A 25,436-nucleotide genomic window follows, 5' to 3' on the forward strand; every position below is an offset into this window, starting at 1 on the left:
AATGAAATTAAAAATGAATCTTCAACCTTTACCCACAGTTTAGCATTGGTTATATACTTTCCATCCATTAGAGGGTGCTCTCAAGGTCAATTTAAACTAAGCATTTACTTGTCATATGGGGTTCGTTCAGATGTTGTAGTGACCCACTTACCACCCTTATTTCAAAACCACATGGAGTCTGGTTAGATTTTTTTTTCTTTCTGTATGAGGGAGAGAAGTGGCCTTCAACAATGGAACTCTTGTATACCAAGTGCTGAGCTGAAACAGCAAATCATATACGATTGCTCAAAAAGGGTGAGGTGGTACATCCAAAACTGTGGAAAAAATGACTGGAAACTACTCACTTTTCACATATTTATTGGGGCACACACATTGAAACACTTAGATGTTTTGGCATGGAAAGTCTTCATCAGAATGTAAAAAATAACTGCCAGGTCTGCTTCTATGTAAAGGCATGTTGAACTACATTCAGCTAGGCCAGTATAGAGCCAATCAAACACTTGCAATTAGTCAGGAAAGCAGGGTTGGGAAGGCTACTTTAAAAATGTAATCCGATACAATTACTAATTACCTGTTAAAACTTTTACGTAATCCAAGTATCACATTAAAGTAATGTAACTGATTATTATCAGTTACTTTTGGATTACTTTTGAACAACTTTGCTGCATTTGAGTACTGGAGTCTACTGGAAGGACATGCTCTTCAGGAGGACATTAAAAAAAATAGTATCTAGTGTCGCCTGTTTTTCATTAATAATTTATAATAATACAAAGTAAACAATAACACAATGTCTCCCAGTGCAACTGGGTACAGACTATTACTATGTAGAGTGAATCCATATTTGCAGTGTGAAGGGCTACTACATTTTATGATCATGTGAACCATAAAATAAATGACAGTCATTTTTTTTATGATGGGAAACATAGGGTGTTTTTGTTTGTTCCTGAAACAGACTTTAGTTACTTTTAGTTTTCCATACATCAGTGTTACAGTGTGAATAATTGTTTTGTGGTTAAATTCTCAGTCTGTTTTCCAGTCAAATGGAATCACAGAGAAGCAGTGATAGCAAAAATCACCTTGTGACAATGATTTCTTAAAATAAGACAGGATTGAAATTATTTTGAAAGGAAGAGAGATGAATGTATACTGTTTGAAATACAATAGAAATTCACTAGAGAATGCAAGCAGAGGGAAATAATATATATGGACTGTTTCTTTTTTCATTCACCTGTGCAAGGGGAGTAAGCTAAGGACTGTAATGGGATCTCTGATACACCTCTCAACCAACTGCAGATAGGTGAGGTTCTCTTGTGTGTTGGGGTCAAACAAGCCCTTGGTGTCATCATCTGGGTCAGATAGAATCTGGTTCATTCCCTCATCAGGGTTAGGGTTAGGGCTAAGCGTTCAATTGTGATAGCTCCAGACTTGTACTGCTGCACAAGTTCTCTCCTCTTCTCCTCAGTGATGTATTTGGAGTAAAGCAGATCCCAGAGAGACACAGTTTGTCCTTGGTATTTGCCTCCTGCTCTGGTTGTGGTTGTAGATTTCAGAATGAGTTTTGTTGCCTCATCAACAAAGAAATAAAACTCTCCCTTCTTTGCAATGACCAGTAAACTAAGGCCTGTAATGGGATCTCTGATACACCTCTCAACCAGCTGCAGATAGGTGAGGTTCTCTTGTGTGTTGGGGTCAAAAAAGCCCTTGGTGTCATCATCTGGGTCTGAGAGGATCTGGTTCATTTCCTCATCAAAGTACCCTCTTTGGTATGCAACTTGTACAGGCACTCGATGGCTGTGCACTGGGTCTATAATGCCACCAGTGGCAATTTGAGCTTCAAGGAGGCGAATTCCGTGGTCCTTGACGATGAGATCCTTTTGCATGGCCTGGAACAAAGAAATTATGTTCCCTGTGTAAGGATCTTTGTATCCTGTCACTGCTCTTTCTGCTGAAAGCAGTTTCTTTTTCCACTCATTTCCAACCACTGCTTGAGCTGCAGCTTCCTCTACAGAGAGTTTCTTGTTGTTCACCGGGTCTATGACAAAGCCAGTTGCAGCTTGGGCCTCCAGCAGAACCAGAGAAGTACCAGGGGTCAGTAGGCCTTTGGACTTGGCCTCATAGATGCTCATGGTCTCTTTGGTGGACTGCAAATACAGCCCTGCAATGCTGTTGGTCCCCTCTAGGTACTTGCGCACCGAGTCCATCTCACTCACTTCACTCACTGTGACTTTTCCTGCATTGAGGTCTTTGTAGAGGTCCTCATTAATGATTTTTGATTCAAGCAGTTCATCAGCAGTGACATCCTTCCGGATTCCATGGAAGTTTTTGGTCTCACTTTTCTCTGTGATTGTGGTTCTGGTAATGGTGGTTTTTGATGCGCTGCTGTCTGATTTTGTTTCTGGTGCTTGGCTTGTGATTATTGAAGATGTTGAGGTTGTTGTAGTCTGCTTTTGAATGATTGTCAGTATCATCTCCATGAAGCGTTCAATTGTGATAGCTCCAGACTTGTACTGCTGCACAAGTTCTCTCCTCTTCTCCTCTGTGATGTATTTGGAGTAAAGCAGATCCCAGAGAGACACAGTTTGTCCTTGGTATTTGCCTCCTGCTCTGGTCGTGGTTGTAGATTTCAGAATGAGTTTTGTTGCCTCATCAACAAAGAAATAAAACTCTCCCTTCTTTGCAATGACCAGTAAACTAAGGCCTGTAATGGGATCTCTGATACACCTCTCAACCAACTGCAGATAGGTGAGGTTCTCTTGTGTGTTCGGGTCAAAAAAGCCCTTGGTGTCATCATCTGGATCAGAGAGAATCTGGTTCATTTCCTCATCAAAGTACCCTCTTTGGTATGCAACTTGTACAGGCACTCGATGGCTGTGCACTGGGTCTATTATGCCACCAGTGGCAATTTGAGCTTCAAGGAGGCGAATTCCGTGGTCCTTGACGATGAGATCCTTTTGCATGGCCTGGAACAAAGAAATTATGTTCCCTGTGTAAGGATCTTTGTATCCTGTCACTCCTCTTTCTGCTGAAAGCAGTTTGTTTTTCCACTCATTTCCAACCACTGCTTGAGCTGCAGCTTCCTCTACAGAGAGTTTCTTGTTGTTCACCGGGTCTATGACAAAGCCAGTTGCAGCTTGGGCCTCCAGCAGAACCAGAGAAGTACCAGGGGTCAGTAGGCCTTTGGACTTGGCCTCATAGATGCTCATGGTCTCTTTGGTGGACTGCAAATACACCCCTGCAATGCTGTTGGTCCCCTCTAGGTACTTGCGCACCGAGTCCATGTCACTCACTTCACTCACTGTTACTTTTCCTGCATTCAGGTCTTTGTAGAGGTCCTCATTAATGATTTTTGATTCAAGCAGCTCATCAGCAGTGACATCCTTCCGGATTCCATGGAAGTTTTTGGTCTCACTTTTCTCTGTGATTGTGGTTCTGGTAATGGTGGTTTTTGTTTCTGATTTTGTTTCTGGTGCTTGGCTTGTGATTATTGAAGATGTTGAAGTTGTTGTAGTCTGCTTTTGAATGATTGTCAGTATCATCTCAATGAAGCGTTCAATTGTGATAGCTCCAGACTTGTACTTCTGCACAAGTTCTCTCCTCTTCTCCTCAGTGATGTATTTGGAGTAAAGCAGATCCCAGAGATACACAGTTTGTCCTTGGTATTTGCCTCCTGCTCTGGTCGTGGTTGTAGATTTCAGAATGAGTTTTGTTGCCTCATCAACAAAGAAATAAAACTCTCCCTTCTTTGCAATGACCAGTAAACTAAGGCCTGTAATGGGATCTCTGATACACCTCTCAACCAGCTGCAGATAGGTGAGGTTCTCTTGTGTGTTGGGGTCAAAAAAGCCCTTGGTGTCATCATCTGGGTCTGAGAGGATCTGGTTCATTTCCTCATCAAAGTATCCTCTTTGATATGCGACTTGTACAGGCACTCGATGGCTGTGCACTGGGTCTATAATGCCACCAGTGGCAATTTGAGCTTCAAGGAGGCGAATTCCATGGTCCTTGACGATGATATCCTTTTGCATGGCCTGGAACAAAGAAATTATGTTCCCTGTGTAAGGATCTTTGTATCCTGTCACTGCTCTTTCTGCTGAAAGCAGTTTCTTTTTCCACTCATTTCCAACCACTGCTTGAGCTGCAGCTTCCTCTACAGAGAGTTTTTTGTTGTTCACCGGGTCTATGACAAAGCCAGTTGCAGCTTGGGCCTCCAGCAGAACCAGAGAAGTACCAGGGGTCAGTAGGCCTTTGGACTTGGCCTCATAGATGCTCATGGTCTCTTTGGTGGACTGCAAATACACCCCTGCAATGCTGTTGGTCCCCTCTAGGTACTTGCGCACCGAGTCCATGTCACTCACTTCACTCACTGTGACTTTTCCTGCATTCAGGTCTTTGTAGAGGTCCTCATTAATGATTTTTGATTCAAGCAGCTCATCAGCAGTGACATCCTTCCGGATTCCATGGAAGTTTTTGGTCTCACTTTTCTCTGTGATTGTGGTTGTGGTAATGGTGGTTTTTGATGCGCTGCTGTCTGATTTTGTTTCTGGTGCTTGGCTTGTGATTATTGAAGATGTTGAGGTTGTTGTAGTCTGCTTTTGAATGATTGTCAGTATCATCTCCATGAAGCGTTCAATTGTGATAGCTCCAGACTTGTACTGCTGCACAAGTTCTCTCCTCTTCTCCTCTGTGATGTATTTGGAGTAAAGCAGATCCCAGAGAGACACAGTTTGTCCTTGGTATTTGCCTCCTGCTCTGGTCGTGGTTGTAGATTTCAGAATGAGTTTTGTTGCCTCATCAACAAAGAAATAAAACTCTCCCTTCTTTGCAATGACCAGTAAACTAAGGCCTGTAATGGGATCTCTGATACACCTCTCAACCAGCTGCAGATAGGTGAGGTTCTCTTGTGTGTTGGGGTCAAAAAAGCCCTTGGTGTCATCATCTGGGTCAGAGAGAATCTGGTTCATTTCCTCATCAAAGTACCCTCTTTGATATGCGACTTGTACGGGCACTCGATGGCTGTGCACTGGGTCTATTATGCCACCAGTGGCAATTTGAGCTTCAAGGAGGCGAATTCCATGGTCCTTGACGATGAGATCCTTTTGCATGGCCTGGAACAAAGAAATGATGTTCCCTGTGTAAGGATCTTTGTATCCTGTCACTGCTCTTTCTGCTGAAAGCAGTTTCTTTTTCCACTCATTTCCAAACACTGCTTGAGCTGCAGCTTCCTCTACAGAGAGTTTCTTGTTGTTCACCGGGTCTATGACAAAGCCAGTTGCAGCTTGGGCCTCCAGCAGAACCAGAGAAGTACCAGGGGTCAGTAGGCCTTTGGACTTGGCCTCATAGATGCTCATGGTCTCTTTGGTGGACTGCAAATACACCCCTGCAATGCTGTTGGTCCCCTCTAGGTACTTGCGCACCGAGTCCATGTCACTCACTTCACTCACTGTGACTTTTCCTGCATTCAGGTCTTTGTAGAGGTCCTCATTAATGATTTTTGATTCAAGCAGCTCATCAGCAGTGACATCCTTCCGGATTCCATGGAAGTTTTTGGTCTCACTTTTCTCTGTGATTGTGGTTGTGGTAATGGTGGTTTTTGATGCGCTGCTGTCTGATTTTGTTTCTGGTGCTTGGCTTGTGATTATTGAAGATGTTGAGGTTGTTGTAGTCTGCTTTTGAATGATTGTCAGTATCATCTCCATGAAGCGTTCAATTGTGATAGCTCCAGACTTGTACTTCTGCACAAGTTCTCTCCTCTTCTCCTCAGTGATGTATTTGGAGTAAAGCAGATCCCAGAGAGACACAGTTTGTCCTTGGTATTTGCCTCCTGCTCTGGTCGTGGTTGTAGATTTCAGAATGAGTTTTGTTGCCTCATCAACAAAGAAATAAAACTCTCCCTTCTTTGCAATGACCAGTAAACTAAGGCCTGTAATGGGATCTCTGATACACCTCTCAACCAGCTGCAGATAGGTGAGGTTCTCTTGTGTGTTGGGGTCAAAAAAGCCCTTGGTGTCATCATCTGGGTCAGAGAGAATCTGGTTCATTTCCTCATCAAAGTATCCTCTTTGATATGCGACTTGTACGGGCACTCGATGGCTGTGCACTGGGTCTATTATACCACCAGTGGCAATTTGAGCTTCAAGGAGGCGAATTCCATGGTCCTTGACGATGAGATCCTTTTGCATGGCCTGGAACAAAGAAATTATGTTCCCTGTGTAAGGATCTTTGTATCCTGTCACTCCTCTTTCTGCTGAAAGCAGTTTCTTTTTCCACTCATTTCCAACCACTGCTTGAGCTACAGCTTCCTCTACAGAGAGTTTCTTGTTGTTCACCGGGTCTATGACAAAGCCAGTTGCAGCTTGGGCCTCCAGCAGAACCAGAGAAGTACCAGGGGTCAGTAGGCCTTTGGACTTGGCCTCATAGATGCTCATGGTCTCTTTGGTGGACTGCAAATACACCCCTGCAATGCTGTTGGTCCCCTCTAGGTACTTGCGCACCGAGTCCATGTCACTCACTTCACTCACTGTGACTTTTCCTGCATTCAGGTCTTTGTAGAGGTCCTCATTAATGATTTTTGATTCAAGCAGCTCATCAGCAGTGACATCCTTCCGGATTCCATGGAAGTTTTTGGTCTCACTTTTCTCTGTGATTGTGGTTGTGGTAATGGTGGTTTTTGATGCGCTGCTGTCTGATTTTGTTTCTGGTGCTTGGCTTGTGATTATTGAAGATGTTGAGGTTGTTGTAGTCTGCTTTTGAATGATTGTCAGTATCATCTCCATGAAGCGTTCAATTGTGATAGCTCCAGACTTGTACTGCTGCACAAGTTCTCTCCTCTTCTCCTCTGTGATGTATTTGGAGTAAAGCAGATCCCAGAGAGACACAGTTTGTCCTTGGTATTTGCCTCCTGCTCTGGTCGTGGTTGTAGATTTCAGAATGAGTTTTGTTGCCTCATCAACAAAGAAATAAAACTCTCCCTTCTTTGCAATGACCAGTAAACTAAGGCCTGTAATGGGATCTCTGATACACCTCTCAACCAGCTGCAGATAGGTGAGGTTCTCTTGTGTGTTGGGGTCAAAAAAGCCCTTGGTGTCATCATCTGGGTCAGAGAGAATCTGGTTCATTTCCTCATCAAAGTACCCTCTTTGATATGCGACTTGTACGGGCACTCGATGGCTGTGCACTGGGTCTATTATGCCACCAGTGGCAATTTGAGCTTCAAGGAGGCGAATTCCATGGTCCTTGACGATGAGATCCTTTTGCATGGCCTGGAACAAAGAAATGATGTTCCCTGTGTAAGGATCTTTGTATCCTGTCACTGCTCTTTCTGCTGAAAGCAGTTTCTTTTTCCACTCATTTCCAAACACTGCTTGAGCTGCAGCTTCCTCTACAGAGAGTTTCTTGTTGTTCACCGGGTCTATGACAAAGCCAGTTGCAGCTTGGGCCTCCAGCAGAACCAGAGAAGTACCAGGGGTCAGTAGGCCTTTGGACTTGGCCTCATAGATGCTCATGGTCTCTTTGGTGGACTGCAAATACACCCCTGCAATGCTGTTGGTCCCCTCTAGGTACTTGCGCACCGAGTCCATGTCACTCACTTCACTCACTGTGACTTTTCCTGCATTCAGGTCTTTGTAGAGGTCCTCATTAATGATTTTTGATTCAAGCAGCTCATCAGCAGTGACATCCTTCCGGATTCCATGGAAGTTTTTGGTCTCACTTTTCTCTGTGATTGTGGTTGTGGTAATGGTGGTTTTTGATGCGCTGCTGTCTGATTTTGTTTCTGGTGCTTGGCTTGTGATTATTGAAGATGTTGAGGTTGTTGTAGTCTGCTTTTGAATGATTGTCAGTATCATCTCCATGAAGCGTTCAATTGTGATAGCTCCAGACTTGTACTTCTGCACAAGTTCTCTCCTCTTCTCCTCAGTGATGTATTTGGAGTAAAGCAGATCCCAGAGAGACACAGTTTGTCCTTGGTATTTGCCTCCTGCTCTGGTCGTGGTTGTAGATTTCAGAATGAGTTTTGTTGCCTCATCAACAAAGAAATAAAACTCTCCCTTCTTTGCAATGACCAGTAAACTAAGGCCTGTAATGGGATCTCTGATACACCTCTCAACCAGCTGCAGATAGGTGAGGTTCTCTTGTGTGTTGGGGTCAAAAAAGCCCTTGGTGTCATCATCTGGGTCAGAGAGAATCTGGTTCATTTCCTCATCAAAGTATCCTCTTTGATATGCGACTTGTACGGGCACTCGATGGCTGTGCACTGGGTCTATTATACCACCAGTGGCAATTTGAGCTTCAAGGAGGCGAATTCCATGGTCCTTGACGATGAGATCCTTTTGCATGGCCTGGAACAAAGAAATTATGTTCCCTGTGTAAGGATCTTTGTATCCTGTCACTCCTCTTTCTGCTGAAAGCAGTTTCTTTTTCCACTCATTTCCAACCACTGCTTGAGCTACAGCTTCCTCTACAGAGAGTTTCTTGTTGTTCACCGGGTCTATGACAAAGCCAGTTGCAGCTTGGGCCTCCAGCAGAACCAGAGAAGTACCAGGGGTCAGTAGGCCTTTGGACTTGGCCTCATAGATGCTCATGGTCTCTTTGGTGGACTGCAAATACACCCCTGCAATGCTGTTGGTCCCCTCTAGGTACTTGCGCACCGAGTCCATCTCACTCACTTCACTCACTGTGACTTTTCCTGCATTGAGGTCTTTGTAGAGGTCCTCATTAATGATTTTTGATTCAAGCAGTTCATCAGCAGTGACATCCTTCCGGATTCCATGGAAGTTTTTGGTCTCACTTCTCTCTGTGATTGTGGTTGTGGTAATGGTGGTTTTTGATGCGCTGCTGTCTGATTTTGTTTCTGGTGCTTGGCTTGTGATTATTGAAGATGTTGAGGTTGTTGTAGTCTGCTTTTGAATGATTGTCAGTATCTTCTCCATGAAGCATTCAATTGTGATAGCTCCAGACTTGTACTGCTGCACAAGTTCTCTCCTCTTCTCCTCAGTGATGTATTTGGAGTAAAGCAGATCCCAGAGAGACACAGTTTGTCCTTGGTATTTGCCTCCTGCTCTGGTCGTGGTTGTAGATTTCAGAATGAGTTTTGTTGCCTCATCAACAAAGAAATAAAACTCTCCCTTCTTTGCAATGACCAGTAAACTAAGGCCTGTAATGGGATCTCTGATACACCTCTCAACCAGCTGCAGATAGGTGAGGTTCTCTTGTGTGTTGGGGTCAAAAAAGCCCTTGGTGTCATCATCTGGGTCAGAGAGAATCTGGTTCATTTCCTCATCAAAGTACCCTCTTTGGTATGCAACTTGTACAGGCACTCGATGGCTGTGCACTGGGTCTATTATGCCACCAGTGGCAATTTGAGCTTCAAGGAGGCGAATTCCGTGGTCCTTGACGATGAGATCCTTTTGCATGGCCTGGAACAAAGAAATTATGTTCCCTGTGTAAGGATCTTTGTATCCTGTCACTGCTCTTTCTGCTGAAAGCAGTTTCTTTTTCCACTCATTTCCAACCACTGCTTGAGCTGCAGCTTCCTCTACAGAGAGTTTCTTGTTGTTCACCGGGTCTATGACAAAGCCAGTTGCAGCTTGGGCCTCCAGCAGAACCAGAGAGGTACCAGGGGTCAGTAGGCCTTTGGACTTGGCCTCATAGATGCTCATGGTCTCTTTGGTGGACTGCAAATACACCCCTGCAATGCTGTTGGTCCCCTCTAGGTACTTGCGCACCGAGTCCATGTCACTCACTTCACTCACTGTGACTTTTCCTGCATTCAGGTCTTTGTAGAGGTCCTCATTAATGATCTTTGATTCAAGCAGCTCATCAGCAGTGACATCCTTCCGGATTCCATGGAAGTTTTTGGTCTCACTTTTCTCTGTGATTGTCGTTCTGGTAATGGTGGTTTTTGTTTCTGGTGCTTGGCTTGTGATTATTGAAGATGTTGAGGTTGTTGTAGTCTGCTTTTGAATGATTGTCAGTATCATCTCCATGAAGCATTCAATTGTGATAGCTCCAGACTTGTACTGCTGCACAAGTTCTCTCCTCTTCTCCTCAATGATGTATTTGGAGTAAAGCAGATCCCAGAGAGACACAGTTTGTCCTTGGTATTTGCCTCCTGCTCTGGTCGTGGTTGTAGATTTCAGAATGAGTTTTGTTGCCTCATCAACAAAGAAATAAAACTCTCCTTTCTTTGCAATGACCAGTAAACTAAGGCCTGTAATGGGATCTCTGATACACCTCTCAACCAGCTGCAGATAGGTGAGGTTCTCTTGTGTGTTGGGGTCAAAAAAGCCCTTGGTGTCATCATCTGGGTCAGAGAGAATCTGGTTCATTTCCTCATCAAAGTACCCTCTTTGGTATGCAACTTGTACAGGCACTCGATGGCTGTGCACTGGGTCTATTATGCCACCAGTGGCAATTTGAGCTTCAAGGAGGCGAATTCCGTGGTCCTTGACGATGAGATCCTTTTGGATGGCCTGGAACAAAGAAATTATGTTCCCTGTGTAAGGATCTTTGTATCCTGTCACTCCTCTTTCAGCTGAAAGCAGTTTGTTTTTCCACTCATTTCCAACCACTGCTTGAGCTGCAGCTTCCTCTACAGAGAGTTTCTTGTTGTTCACCGGGTCTATGACAAAGCCAGTTGCAGCTTGGGCCTCCAGCAGAACCAGAGAAGTACCAGGGGTCAGTAGGCCTTTGGACTTGGCCTCATAGATGCTCATGGTCTCTTTGGTGGACTGCAAATACACCCCTGCAATGCTGTTGGTCCCCTCTAGGTACTTGCGCACCGAGTCCATGTCACTCACTTCACTCACTGTGACTTTTCCTGCATTCAAGTCTTTGTAGAGGTCCTCATTAATGATTTTTGATTCAAGCAGCTCATCAGCAGTGACATCCTTCCGGATTCCATGGAAGTTTTTGGTCTCACTTTTCTCTGTGATTGTGGTTGTGGTAATGGTGGTTTTTGATGCGCTGCTAAGTGATTTTGTTTCTGGTTCTTGGCTTGTGATTATTGAAGATGTTGAGGTTGTTGTAGTCTGCTTTTGAATGATTGTCAGTATCATCTCCATGAAGCATTCAATTGTGATAGCTCCTGACTTGTACTGCTGCACAAGTTCTCTCCTCTTCTCCTCAGTGATGTATTTGGAGTAAAGCAGATCCCAGAGAGACACAGTTTGTCCTTGGTATTTGCCTCCTGCTCTGGTCGTGGTTGTAGATTTCAGAATGAGTTTTGTTGCCTCATCAACAAAGAAATAAAACTCTCCCTTCTTTGCAATGACCAGTAAACTAAGGCCTGTAATGGGATCTCTGATACACCTCTCAACCAACTGCAGATAGGTGAGGTTCTCTTGTGTGTTGGGGTCAAAAAAGCCCTTGGTGTCATCATCTGGGTCTGAGAGGATCTGGTTCATTTCCTCATCAAAGTACCCTCTTTGGTATGCAACTTGTACAGGCACTCGATGGCTGTGCACTGGGTCTATTATGCCACCAGTGGCAATTTGAGCTTCAAGGAGGCGAATTCCGTGCTCCTTGACGATGAGATCCTTTTGCATGGCCTGGAACAAAGAAATTATGTTCCCTGTGTAAGGATCTTTGTATCCTGTCACTGCTCTTTCTGCTGAAAGCAGTTTCTTTTTCCACTCATTTCCAACCACTGCTTGAGCTGCAGCTTCCTCTACAGAGAGTTTCTTGTTGTTCACCGGGTCTATGACAAAGCCAGTTGCAGCTTGGGCCTCCAGCAGAACCAGAGAAGTACCAGGGGTCAGTAGGCCTTTGGACTTGGCCTCATAGATGCTCATGGTCTCTTTGGTGGACTGCAAATACACCCCTGCAATGCTGTTGGTCCCCTCTAGGTACTTGCGCACCGAGTCCATGTCACTCACTTCACTCACTGTGACTTTTCCTGCATTCAGGTCTTTGTAGAGGTCCTCATTAATGATCTTTGATTCAAGCAGCTCATCAGCAGTGACATCCTTCCGGATTCCATGGAAGTTTTTGGTCTCACTTTTCTCTGTGATTGTCGTTCTGGTAATGGTGGTTTTTGTTTCTGATTTTGTTTCTGGTGCTTGGCTTGTGATTATTGAAGATGTTGAGGTTGTTGTAGTCTGCTTTTGAATGATTGTCAGTATCATCTCCATGAAGCGTTCAATTGTGATAGCTCCAGACTTGTACTGCTGCACAAGTTCTCTCCTCTTCTCCTCTGTGATGTATTTGGAGTAAAGCAGATCCCAGAGAGACACAGTTTGTCCTTGGTATTTGCCTCCTGCTCTGGTCGTGGTTGTAGATTTCAGAATGAGTTTTGTTGCCTCATCAACAAAGAAATAAAACTCTCCCTTCTTTGCAATGACCAGTAAACTAAGGCCTGTAATGGGATCTCTGATACACCTCTCAACCAACTGCAGATAGGTGAGGTTCTCTTGTGTGTTGGGGTCAAAAAAGCCCTTGGTGTCATCATCTGGGTCAGAGAGAATCTGGTTCATTTCCTCATCAAAGTACCCTCTTTGGTATGCAACTTGTACAGGCACTCGATGGCTGTGCACTGGGTCTATAATGCCACCAGTGGCAATTTGTGCTTCAAGGAGGCGAATTCCATGGTCCTTGACGATGAGATCCTTTTGCATGGCCTGGAACAAAGAAATTATGTTCCCTGTGTAAGGATCTTTGTATCCTGTCACTCCTCTTTCTGCTGAAAGCAGTTTCTTTTTCCACTCATTTCCAACCACTGCTTGAGCTACAGCTTCCTCTACAGAGAGTTTCTTGTTGTTCACCGGGTCTATGACAAAGCCAGTTGCAGCTTGGGCCTCCAGCAGAACCAGAGAAGTACCAGGGGTCAGTAGGCCTTTGGACTTGGCCTCATAGATGCTCATGGTCTCTTTGGTGGACTGCAAATACACCCCTGCAATGCTGTTGGTCCCCTCTAGGTACTTGCGCACCGAGTCCATCTCACTCACTTCACTCACTGTGACTTTTCCTGCATTGAGGTCTTTGTAGAGGTCCTCATTAATGATTTTTGATTCAAGCAGTTCATCAGCAGTGACATCCTTCCGGATTCCATGGAAGTTTTTGGTCTCACTTCTCTCTGTGATTGTGGTTGTGGTAATGGTGGTTTTTGATGCGCTGCTGTCTGATTTTGTTTCTGGTGCTTGGCTTGTGATTATTGAAGATGTTGAGGTTGTTGTAGTCTGCTTTTGAATGATTGTCAGTATCATCTCCATGAAGCGTTCAATTGTGATAGCTCCAGCCTTGTACTGCTGCACAAGTTCTCTCCTCTTCTCCTCTGTGTTGTATTTGGAGTAAAGCAGATCCCAGAGAGACACAGTTTGTCCTTGGTATTTGCCTCCTGCTCTGGTCGTGGTTGTAGATTTCAGAATGAGTTTTGTTGCCTCATCAACAAAGAAATAAAACTCTCCCTTCTTTGCAATGACCAGTAAACTAAGGCCTGTAATGGGATCTCTGATACACCTCTCAACCAGCTGCAGATAGGTGAGGTTCTCTTGTGTGTTCGGGTCAAAAAAGCCCTTGGTGTCATCATCTGGATCAGAGAGAATCTGGTTCATTTCCTCATCAAAGTACCCTCTTTGGTATGCAACTTGTACAGGCACTCGATGGCTGTGCACTGGGTCTATTATGCCACCAGTGGCAATTTGAGCTTCAAGGAGGCGAATTCCGTGGTCCTTGACGATGAGATCCTTTTGCATGGCCTGGAACAAAGAAATGATGTTCCCTGTGTAAGGATCTTTGTATCCTGTCACTCCTCTTTCTGCTGAAAGCAGTTTGTTTTTCCACTCATTTCCAACCACTGCTTGAGCTGCAGCTTCCTCTACAGAGAGTTTCTTGTTGTTCACCGGGTCTATGACAAAGCCAGTTGCAGCTTGGGCCTCCAGCAGAACCAGAGAAGTACCAGGGGTCAGTAGGCCTTTGGACTTGGCCTCATAGATGCTCATGGTCTCTTTGGTGGACTGCAAATACACCCCTGCAATGCTGTTGGTCCCCTCTAGGTACTTGCGCACCGAGTCCATGTCACTCACTTCACTCACTGTGACTTTTCCTGCATTCAGGTCTTTGTAGAGGTCCTCATTAATGATTTTTGATTCAAGCAGTTCATCAGCAGTGACATCCTTCCGGATTCCATGGAAGTTTTTGGTCTCACTTTTCTCTGTGATTGTCGTTCTGGTAATGGTGGTTTTTGATGCGCTGCTGTCTGATTTTGTTTCTGGTGCTTGGCTTGTGATTATTGAAGATGTTGAGGTTGTTGTAGTCTGCTTTTGAATGATTGTCAGTATCATCTCAATGAAGCGTTCAATTGTGATAGCTCCAGACTTGTACTTCTGCACAAGTTCTCTCCTCTTCTCCTCAGTGATGTATTTGGAGTAAAGCAGATCCCAGAGAGACACAGTTTGTCCTTGGTATTTGCCTCCTGCTCTGGTCGTGGTTGTAGATTTCAGAATGAGTTTTGTTGCCTCATCAACAAAGAAATAAAACTCTCCCTTCTTTGCAATGACCAGTAAACTAAGGCCTGTAATGGGATCTCTGATACACCTCTCAACCAGCTGCAGATAGGTGAGGTTCTCTTGTGTGTTGGGGTCAAAAAAGCCCTTGGTGTCATCATCTGGATCAGAGAGAATCTGGTTCATTTCCTCATCAAAGTACCCTCTTTGGTATGCAACTTGTACAGGCACTCGATGGCTGTGCACTGGGTCTATTATGCCACCAGTGGCAATTTGAGCTTCAAGGAGGCGAATTCCGTGGTCCTTGACGATGAGATCCTTTTGCATGGCCTGGAACAAAGAAATTATGTTCCCTGTGTAAGGATCTTTGTATCCTGTCACTCCTCTTTCTGCTGAAAGCAGTTTGTTTTTCCACTCATTTCCAATCACTGCTTGAGCTGCAGCTTCCTCTACAGAGAGTTTCTTGTTGTTCACCGGGTCTATGACAAAGCCAGTTGCAGCTTGGGCCTCCAGCAGAACCAGAGAAGTACCAGGGGTCAGTAGGCCTTTGGACTTGGCCTCATAGATGCTCATGGTCTCTTTGGTGGACTGCAAATACACCCCTGCAATGCTGTTGGTCCCCTCTAGGTACTTGCGCACCGAGTCCATGTCACTCACTTCACTCACTGTGACTTTTCCTGCATTCAGGTCTTTGTAGAGGTCCTCATTAATGATTTTTGATTCAAGCAGCTCATCAGCAGTGACATCCTTCCGGATTCCATGGAAGTTTTTGGTCTCACTTTTCTCTGTGATTGTGGTTCTGGTAATGGTGGTTTTTGATGTGCTGCTGTCTGATTTTGTTTCTGGTGCTTGGCTTGTGATTATTGAAGATGTTGAGGTTGTTGTAGTCTGCTTTTGAATGATTGTCAGTATCATCTCAATGAAGCGTTCAATTGTGATAGCTCCAGACTTGTACTTCTGCACAAGTTCTCTCCTCTTCTCCTCAGTGATGTATTTGGAGTAAAGCAGATCCCAGAGAGACACAGTTTGTCCTTGGTATTTGCCTCCTGCTCTGGTCGTGGTTGTAGATTTCAGAATGAGTTTTGTTGCCTCATCAACAAAGAAATAAAACTCTCCCTTCTTTGCAATGACCAGTAAACTAAGGCCTGTAATGGGATCTCTGATACACCTCTCAACCAGCTGCAGATAGGTGAGGTTCTCTTGTGTGTTGGGGTCAAAAAAGCCCTTGGTGTCATCATCTGGGTCAGAGAGAATCTGGTTCATTTCCTCATCAAAGTACCCTCTTTGATATGCGACTTGTACAGGCACTCGATGGCTGTGCACTGGGTCTATTATGCCACCAGTGGCAATTTGAGCTTCAAGGAGGCGAATTCCATGGTCCTTGACGATGAGATCCTTTTGCATGGCCTGGAACAAAGAAATGATGTTCCCTGTGTAAGGATCTTTGTATCCTGTCACCGCTCTTTCTGCTGAAAGCAGTTTCTTTTTCCACTCATTTCCAACCACTGCTTGAGCTGCAGCTTCCTCTACAGAGAGTTTCTTGTTGTTCACCGGGTCTATGACAAAGCCAGTTGCAGCTTGGGCCTCCAGCAGAACCAGAGAAGTACCAGGGGTCAGTAGGCCTTTGGACTTGGCCTCATAGATGCTCATGGTCTCTTTGGTGGACTGCAAATACACCCCTGCAATGCTGTTGGTCCCCTCTAGGTACTTGCGCACCGAGTCCATGTCACTCACTTCACTCACTGTGACTTTTCCTGCATTCAGGTCTTTGTAGAGGTCCTCATTAATGATTTTTGATTCAAGCAGCTCATCAGCAGTGACATCCTTCCGGATTCCATGGAAGTTTTTGGTCTCACTTTTCTCTGTGATTGTGGTTGTGGTAATGGTGGTTTTTGATGCGCTGCTGTCTGATTTTGTTTCTGGTGCTTGGCTTGTGATTATTGAAGATGTTGAGGTTGTTGTAGTCTGCTTTTGAATGATTGTCAGTATCATCTCCATGAAGCGTTCAATTGTGATAGCTCCAGACTTGTACTGCTGCACAAGTTCTCTCCTCTTCTCCTCTGTGATGTATTTGGAGTAAAGCAGATCCCAGAGAGACACAGTTTGTCCTTGGTATTTGCCTCCTGCTCTGGTCGTGGTTGTAGATTTCAGAATGAGTTTTGTTGCCTCATCAACAAAGAAATAAAACTCTCCCTTCTTTGCAATGACCAGTAAACTAAGGCCTGTAATGGGATCTCTGATACACCTCTCAACCAGCTGCAGATAGGTGAGGTTCTCTTGTGTGTTGGGGTCAAAAAAGCCCTTGGTGTCATCATCTGGGTCAGAGAGAATCTGGTTCATTTCCTCATCAAAGTACCCTCTTTGATATGCGACTTGTACAGGCACTCGATGGCTGTGCACTGGGTCTATAATGCCACCAGTGGCAATTTGAGCTTCAAGGAGGCGAATTCCGTGGTCCTTGACGATGAGATCCTTTTGCATGGCCTGGAACAAAGAAATGATGTTCCCTGTGTAAGGATCTTTGTATCCTGTCACTGCTCTTTCTGCTGAAAGCAGTTTGTTTTTCCACTCATTTCCAACCACTGCTTGAGCTGCAGCTTCCTCTACAGAGAGTTTCTTGTTGTTCACCGGGTCTATGACAAAGCCAGTTGCAGCTTGGGCCTCCAGCAGAACCAGAGAAGTACCAGGGGTCAGTAGGCCTTTGGACTTGGCCTCATAGATGCTCATGGTCTCTTTGGTGGACTGCAAATACACCCCTGCAATGCTGTTGGTCCCCTCTAGGTACTTGCGCACCGAGTCCATGTCACTCACTTCACTCACTGTGACTTTTCCTGCATTCAGGTCTTTGTAGAGGTCCTCATTAATGATCTTTGATTCAAGCAGCTCATCAGCAGTGACATCCTTCCGGATTCCATGGAAGTTTTTGGTCTCACTTTTCTCTGTGATTGTCGTTCTGGTAATGGTGGTTTTTGTTTCTGATTTTGTTTCTGGTGCTTGGCTTGTGATTATTGAAGATGTTGAGGTTGTTGTAGTCTGCTTTTGAATGATTGTCAGTATCATCTCCATGAAGCGTTCAATTGTGATAGCTCCAGACTTGTACTGCTGCACAAGTTCTCTCCTCTTCTCCTCAATGATGTATTTGGAGTAAAGCAGATCCCAGAGAGACACAGTTTGTCCTTGGTATTTGCCTCCTGCTCTTGTCGTGGTTGTAGATTTCAGAATGAGTTTTGTTGCCTCATCAACAAAGAAATAAAACTCTCCTTTCTTTGCAATGACCAGTAAACTAAGGCCTGTAATGGGATCTCTGATACACCTCTCAACCAGCTGCAGATAGGTGAGGTTCTCTTGTGTGTTGGGGTCAAAAAAGCCCTTGGTGTCATCATCTGGGTCAGAGAGAATCTGGTTCATTTCCTCATCAAAGTACCCTCTTTGATATGCAACTTGTACAGGCACTCGATGGCTGTGCACTGGGTCTATAATGCCACCAGTGGCAATTTGAGCTTCAAGGAGGCGAATTCCGTGGTCCTTGACGATGAGATCCTTTTGGATGGCCTGGAACAAAGAAATTATGTTCCCTGTGTAAGGATCTTTGTATCCTGTCACTGCTCTTTCTGCTGAAAGCAGTTTCTTTTTCCACTCATTTCCAACCACTGCTTGAGCCACAGCTTCCTCTACAGAGAGTTGCTTGTTGTTCACCGGGTCTATGACAAAGCCAGTTGCAGCTTGGGCCTCCAGCAGAACCAGAGAAGTACCAGGGGCCAGTAGGCCTTTGGACTTGGCCTCATAGATGCTCATGACCTTCTTTGTGGATTCAATTCTGACACCTGCTATACAGTTGGTCGCCCCAAGGTACTTTTGAATGGATTCCATTTTGTTCACATTCTCTTCAGTTACTTCCCCTTCTATAATTTGTGTGAAAAGCTCTTTTGAGATAATTTTTGACTCGTACAGTTCACTGGCTGAGACCTGCTTCCTTAGCCCTTTGAACTTCCTTTCTTTGGACGTCACCTCGGTAATGATCACAGTGACTATTTCAATGATCTCCTCTATTTTCAAAGCACCAGTCTTGTATTGCTGTATGAGCTGTTCCCTCTTTTGTTCTGATATGTATTCAGAGAGCAACACCTCCCACAGTGTCACCTCTTTGCCTTGAAACCTTCCTGCATTCATAGCAACAGTTTTGTTTTTGAATGCGAGTTCTGTTTGCTCATCTGTGTGGAAGACACCTGATTTATCTTCATACATGGGGAGAAGAAAAAGCCCAGTCTGTGGGTCTTTCTTACACCGCTTCAGCAGCTGGTGGTAAGTAAGCTCTTCCTTTGTGTTTGGGTCAAAGAATCCCTTTGTCTCATCGCTGGATTCCGACAAAACTTTGTCCATCTCGTCATCAAAATATCCTCTCTTCTTAGCAACATGAACAGGCAGCCTGTGACTTTGAATGGGGTCAATGATGCCCCCGGTCGCTATCTGTGCCTCAATAAGACGAACACCATCGCTTCTCGCAATCAGATTTTTACTCATGGCTTCAAACAGTGATATTGTTGTGTCTGTGTACGGATCCACATAGCCAGTGACGGCTCGTTCAGCTGATAGCAGTTGCTCATGTACATCTGGTCCAACTACGTTTTCTCTGGCTGCCTCGTCGACAGTGTAGAATTTGTTCTTGAGAGGATCAGTAACATATCCTGTTGCAGCCTGCGCTTCAAGTAGTACAAGTGTAGTAGCAGGTGTCAACAGACCTTGCACTTTTGCTTCATGGATGCTCATGACCTTTTGGGATGGGTGAATCAGAATTCCAGCAATGCTTCCAGTTCCTTTCAGGTATCCTCTCACAGGTTCACATTGTGTTACTGCTTCAAAGGTCAGTTTCCCTTCTTTCACATCATTGAATGTATTTACATCAATGATATCAGATTCCAGTAGCTGTTGTGCAGAGACTGGCTTTCTCAGGCCCGTTGTTATTAGTTTAAGAGTCTCGCTGTGTTCCAGTTTTGTAATGGTAGAAATCACCGATGTGATTATGCCTTGTGTGGTTATCTTCCTTGTTCTGTATTTTTCAATGAACGCAAGTCGCTCGTCCTCTGTGAAGTACCCAGAGTGAATCAAGTCCCAAAGAGAAACTGATTTTCCTGAATAGCGGCCCACTGATAGGCTCACAGTTGTCTTTTCAAACTCTTGCTTTATCTCTGTGTCAGAATACATTTTCTCCTTTATTGCCATAGCTTTAGCTTTGTCGTTCAGTTGCAGGAGAAACAGACCTGTTTCTGTATCTTTTACGCATCGACCCATCATTTCCATGTATGTCAGATTTTCCTGTGTGCCTGGGTCAAAAAAGCCCTTGGTATCGTCGCTGGGGTCTGACAGAATTTCATTAAGTTCTGTGTCGAAATATCCCTCTCTGTATGCAACCTCTAAGGGTAGGTGAAGGCACTTCAAGGGGTCAATGATGCCACCTGTGACAATCTGGGCCTCAAGTAAACGGATGGCATGTTGCTTCACAATTAGGTCCTTTTTCAAGGCTTGGAAAAGAGAGATCTTTTCACCAGTGTATGGATCTTTGTAACCAGTGACAGCCCTCTCAGCAGACAGGAGCTTTTCATACATCTCTGGGCCAATGACCTTCTCTCTGAGAGCCTGCTCCACTGTACATCTTTTGTTTTTCAGAGGATCAACAATGAATCCTGTGGCTGCTTGTGCCTCAAGGAGACAAAGGGCGGTACCAGGTGTTAGAATTCCCTTTTTCTGTGCATCATAGATGCTTAGCCTCTGGTTGGATGGTTGGAGTATCACCCCAGCTACAGAGCTTTTTCCTAGCAGATAGGTCCTCACACTGTCCATCTCCATCACATCACTGCTTGTCAGCTTTCCATCTATCAAATTGTTGTATGTTTTCTCATCCACAATTTCTAGCTTCAAAAGATCCACAACAGAGACCTCTCCCCTGAGACCCTCGAAATTCAGTGCTGCCTGTTGTTTTATCTCCTTACTCTCAATGATCTCCACAACTGTGACAGTGATTTGCTCAATTGTGATTTTCCGTGACTTATAGAGCTTGAATAGCTCCTGTCTTTTGTCTTCAGACAGATATGCTGAGTTGATCAGATCCCACAGTGTTGTGTATTTGCCACTGAATCTGCCATACCGAACGCTAACTGTTGTTGCTCTAAATGTTTCCTTAATGTGATCGCCTATGCTAATTGTATGGCTTTTGCCTTTGAGTGGCAAGAGACAAAGTCCTGTACTGGGATCTGTGACACATCTAGCCATCAGCTGCAAGTATGTCAGGTTCTCGTGAGTGTTGGGGTCAAAGAACCCTTTGGTGTCATCACTTGGATCACTCAGGATCTGATTCATCTCCTCATTAAAATATCCCCTCCTATAGGCCACATGGACAGGAATGCGATGGCTGTTCACAGGGTCAATGATTCCACCAGTGGCAATTTGTGCTTCCAGCAGGCGAATTCCATGGTCTTTTAGGACGAGGTCTTTCTGCATGGCTTGGAACAAAGAGATTATCTTCTCATCGTATGGATCTTTGTATCCTGTGACTGCTTTCTCTGCTGAGCGCAACTTTTGATGAAAGTCAGGCCCCACTATCTTTGCCTTCACAGCATCATCCACTGAAAACTTTCTGTTTCCGATTGGGTCAATAATGAACCCTGTTGCTGCCTGTGCCTCCAGTAGAATCAGAGCAGTTCCTGGCATCAGCTTCCCCTTCTGTCTGGCCTGGTAGATGGTCATGATCTGAGAATCAGGAAGAAGAATACCTGCAATGCTATCTTTCCCCTGCAGGTACACATTTACATTTTCATCCTCTGTAACCTCCTTCACTGACTTCTTTCCCTTTTTAAGATCCTCCAGGACCTCCTCACTGATTATATCTGCCTCTACCAGCTGTTTTGCCGTTACAGTTTCCCTGATGCCTTCAAAGATGACCTTAGTTGCTTTCACAGACTTCTCTATGACTTCTAGGACTGTTGTAATGGTCATCTTAATGTTGAGATCCCCCTGTTTGTACTTTTGAATGATGTCTCGCCTCTGGTGTTCATCAAAGTATTCTGACATCAGCAGTTCCCACAGAGATACTGTCATTCCCATGTACTTTCCACATGTCACTTTCACCTTCTCTCCTTTGAAAGTCACTTGAGTTTGGTAATCAATGAAGTTGGAATTCAACCTGTCTGACTTATCGAGGAGAGGGAGGAGGCAGAGTCCAGTGGCAGGATCAGTGACACATCTTTCCATCAGTTGAAGATAGCTTAGATTGTCATTTGTGTTGGGATCAAAGAAGCCTTTGGTGTCATCTCCTGGATCTTCTAGTACGGCATTCATGTCTTCACTAAAATAACCCCTCTTGTAGGCCATTTCTGTAGGAAGTCTATGACTGTTGATTGGGTCTATGATTCCACCTGTAGCAATCTGAGCCTCAAGTAAGCGGATCCCATGTTCCTTTACAATGAGATCCTTTGATAGTGCTTGAAAGAGGGATATGATTTCACCTGAGTATGGGTCTTTGTATCCAGTAACTGCCCGCTCAGCAGAAAGCAGCTTTGCATGATATTCTGGGCCAACAAGTTTGTTCTTGATGGCTTCATCCACACTGACCTTTTTGTTTCCAACGGGATCAATCATGAATCCAGTTGCAGCTTGTGCCTCCAGTAGAACTAGAGCTGTTCCCGGCATTAGTACACTTTGCTTCATGGCTTGGTAGATGCTCATTCTCTGATTGGACGAGAGCACTGCAATGCCAGCAATACTCCCTTTGCCCTCCAGGTATTCTTTCACCGTTTCCAGCAGCATCACATCCTGTGTTGTGGTCTTACCCTTCTGCAGGTCATCATAGGTTTCTTTGTCAATGATCTTAGATTCAAGGAGTTGCGTGGAGGAAATGCCTCTACGCAGGCCTTTGAAGGTGATGCAAACAGGCAACAGCAGCAGGCCTGTATCAGGCTCCACCATACATTGCTCCAGGAGATGTTGATAGTTGAGATTTTCTTGTGAGTTTGGATTGTAGAAGACTCTGAGCTCCTCCATCTGGTCACTGAGCAAACCTTTTTCATAGTAGCCCTTCTCAATCGCTGACTCCACTGAAATATTTCTCTTCTCAACAGGGTCAAACAGGCCTTGTGTGGATATCTGTGCTTCCAGCAGCCTCAATCCATAATCCTTGGGGACTAGATCTTTTTGCATAGCTTGGTATAGAGAGATGGTTTGATTGGTGTAGGGGTCTACATAACCATGAATAGCTTTCTCTGCTGCCGTGAGCTTCTCTTTCATCTCAGATCCCACTAGTCCCTCCTTGACAGCATCTTCAACGGGGAGTTTCCGGTTGTTGACTGGGTCCACTATGCCCCCAGTGACCGCTTGTGCTTCAAGCAGGGCTAATGCTGTTCCTGGCTTCAGTAGACGCTTTTTCATGGCTTGATATATGGTTATTTTCTCCTTTGTCTTCTCCAGAAATACTCCAGCCACAGGGCCATGGTCTTTTGTGTGGCCATTTTGCTTCACCTTGGTATCTTGAGTGATGGAGTCCATCTTGACTTGGATACCTGTATTAATACAGAAAACAGACACAACAACTTATTACTTTGTGGCAGCTATAAATTAGATACATGCTGGTTTGGATATTGCATTGGATTTAAATATCAATGAAAGAAAACTTGTCTTGCTGTCCACTCTGCTATAGGACGAATCAGCGTGATGTCACTTGCCACCCAGAAATGCAGGACCCCACGGCAGTTATTAGTATGAGTTGTGCCAAACAAACGTTAATATCTCAAAAACTATACATCGCATCGCTTATATTTTGATATTCTGAGTGAGAGCAGAAGTATCTCAACAGTTTGATGTATAATATATGCATGTCGTGTTAAAGTTGTGTGAACTGTCGCAGTTTTTAAAATGTAAACAGAGTCAGCCGGCTAGAGTCAGAGTCTCAAGCCTCCCAAAGCTCACGCTCCATAGGGTTCCATTGCCGCTGCAACCCAGTGACGCGGTTTGTTTACCAAAATGCTGCTCGGCTGATCCCTCGTATACCGAGTTTTAATATGGACATTGTGTTTTATCAAGAGATGTTTACAGTGTACAAAAGTACATTCATTCCCCATTACTTGTTGCAAACAATGGCGAGATAGCCTATAGATGCTCTCAAATTGACATAAATTATATTATGCAGATTTATGAAATTAAAATAACCAATCATTTAGGTTGTATTGTAAGTGCAATTACAACAATTACAGTCACTCAATATGCTGTATCAGTCTTCTATACGGCCCATCAACATTACATTACATTACGTCATTTGGCAGACGCTTTTATCCAAAGCGACTTACAATAACACATTTTTGTCAGCAATAGAGCAATCAACTATGCAGCACAGTCTATGACAACTACAACTTCTGAAGGAACAGTGGTACAAGTTTAGTTTAGGTTTTTTTCTTTCTTTTTTTTTTTTTTTTTTTTTTTAGAAAGAAGTTAGATCAAGAAGGGCCCAGATGGAGCCTGAAAAGGTGTGTCTTTAGTCTTGATATTCTGAGTGAGAGCAGAAGTAGCTCAACAGTTTGATGTATAATATATGCATGTCCATCAATACATCTTATTGGAATTTTAGGGTATAGGGTGAGCTCCTCGTCAGAATACTCCAACACACTACGGTGTGGTCAGTGCCGGCATGTGGGGGCGGGGCAGACAGGGCAATTGCCCGGGGCACCATGGCACTAGGCACGCCAAAATTGCCCTCACTTGTCTTACTTTGATTGTTACTAGGGTGACACTGGATGAATATATATTTATCGCAATCTACCAAGATAGAAAAAACTGAAATATTCATACTATGCTTTAGGAACATTGTGCTCATTCTTTTACTGAGACTAACTTACAGTAACAGGTTGAATTATGTTCCCAGTCTATCTCCCAACCTGGTCCCGATGAGTAGCTTCAAGTATCTTTCATGAAAGTAATAATAAATATTGCACTACGTGAGTTGGGGAGGATTTACTAAATTGTTGTGGAAAGTAGTATAATGAATTATTAACCAATCAAGGGCGATGTGTATGCGTCGGCCGACGTTGTGCGTCCGGTGAAGGTAAAATGCCTTTGCAGTTTACTTTCATTACTTTTTGTTGGGCTGTGCTTTTTTATATATTTGCTGTCTTGTTTTTCTTGGTTGTAGCCAGGTTGCGTATTTAGCAATTGGCTTTTGGTTTTTGGCATTTGGCATTGCATAATCAATGGTGAAAGTATATGGTAATCTGGCTACAAAATACACATCAGAAACAAAGTAAAGTGCAAATTGTCATAGTAGATCATCCTATTTGTCTATTTTGCATGGTAAGGTGTATGTTTAAGAGACCGTGTGAAGTGATTGATGCTGTGGTTCATTGAGTTTTTATTACCCCCCCCCCCCCCCCCCCCCCCCCCCCCCACACACACACACACACACACACACTCACCAAATAAACATTGAGTTGGCAACCCTACGTGAAATAGTTGATAGAACGTGCGAACATGTGGAAGGGTGGCATTTATAGTTTTGCCCAGGGCGCCTGATTGGCATGCTTCCACGCACCCCACTGGGTGTGGGTCATCACTGAATGCATGCAGTGCATGAGTCTCGTGATCATGCATGAGTCTCTGAGGTTTCTCCTGTCCAAATTCCTTTTTGATTTCCACAATAAAATTTACCTATGCGAGGGATCAGCCGAGCAGCATTTTGGTAAACAAACATTTACATTTTAAAAACTGCGACAGTTCACACAACTTTAACACGACATGCATATATTATACATCAAACTCTTGAGCTAATTCTGCTCTCACTCAGAATGCCAAAATATAAGCGATGTGATGTATAGTTTTTGAGATATTAACGTTTGTTTGGCACAACTCATACTATTAACTGCCGCGGGGTTCCGAATTTCTGGGTGGCAAGTGACGTCACGCTGATTCGTCATATACGAGGGATCAGCGTGACGTCACGAGACAGCAAAACACCCGGAACCG

At 44.4% G+C, this 25,436-nt stretch overlaps 1 protein-coding gene across 1 annotated transcript; it reads right to left on the reverse strand.

Annotated features, from left to right (window-relative positions):
* Positions 1–366: 366 nt before the first annotated feature.
* On the reverse strand, positions 367–24,150 carry eppk1 (epiplakin 1; the record flags this gene model as incomplete). The annotated part of the gene is made up of 2 exons (XM_083646059.1): positions 367–22,987; positions 24,078–24,150. 2 exons carry the CDS (start codon positions 24,148–24,150, stop codon positions 1,368–1,370), a joined length of 21,693 nt encoding a protein of 7,230 aa, XP_083502185.1. The 3' UTR covers positions 367–1,367.
* Between the last annotated feature and the right edge of the window lie 1,286 nt (positions 24,151–25,436).

The sequence above is a fragment of the Poromitra crassiceps genome (assembly GCF_964638095.1).
Source record: "Poromitra crassiceps genome assembly, chromosome: 11".
NCBI classification, from domain to species: domain Eukaryota; kingdom Metazoa; phylum Chordata; class Actinopteri; order Beryciformes; family Melamphaidae; genus Poromitra; species Poromitra crassiceps.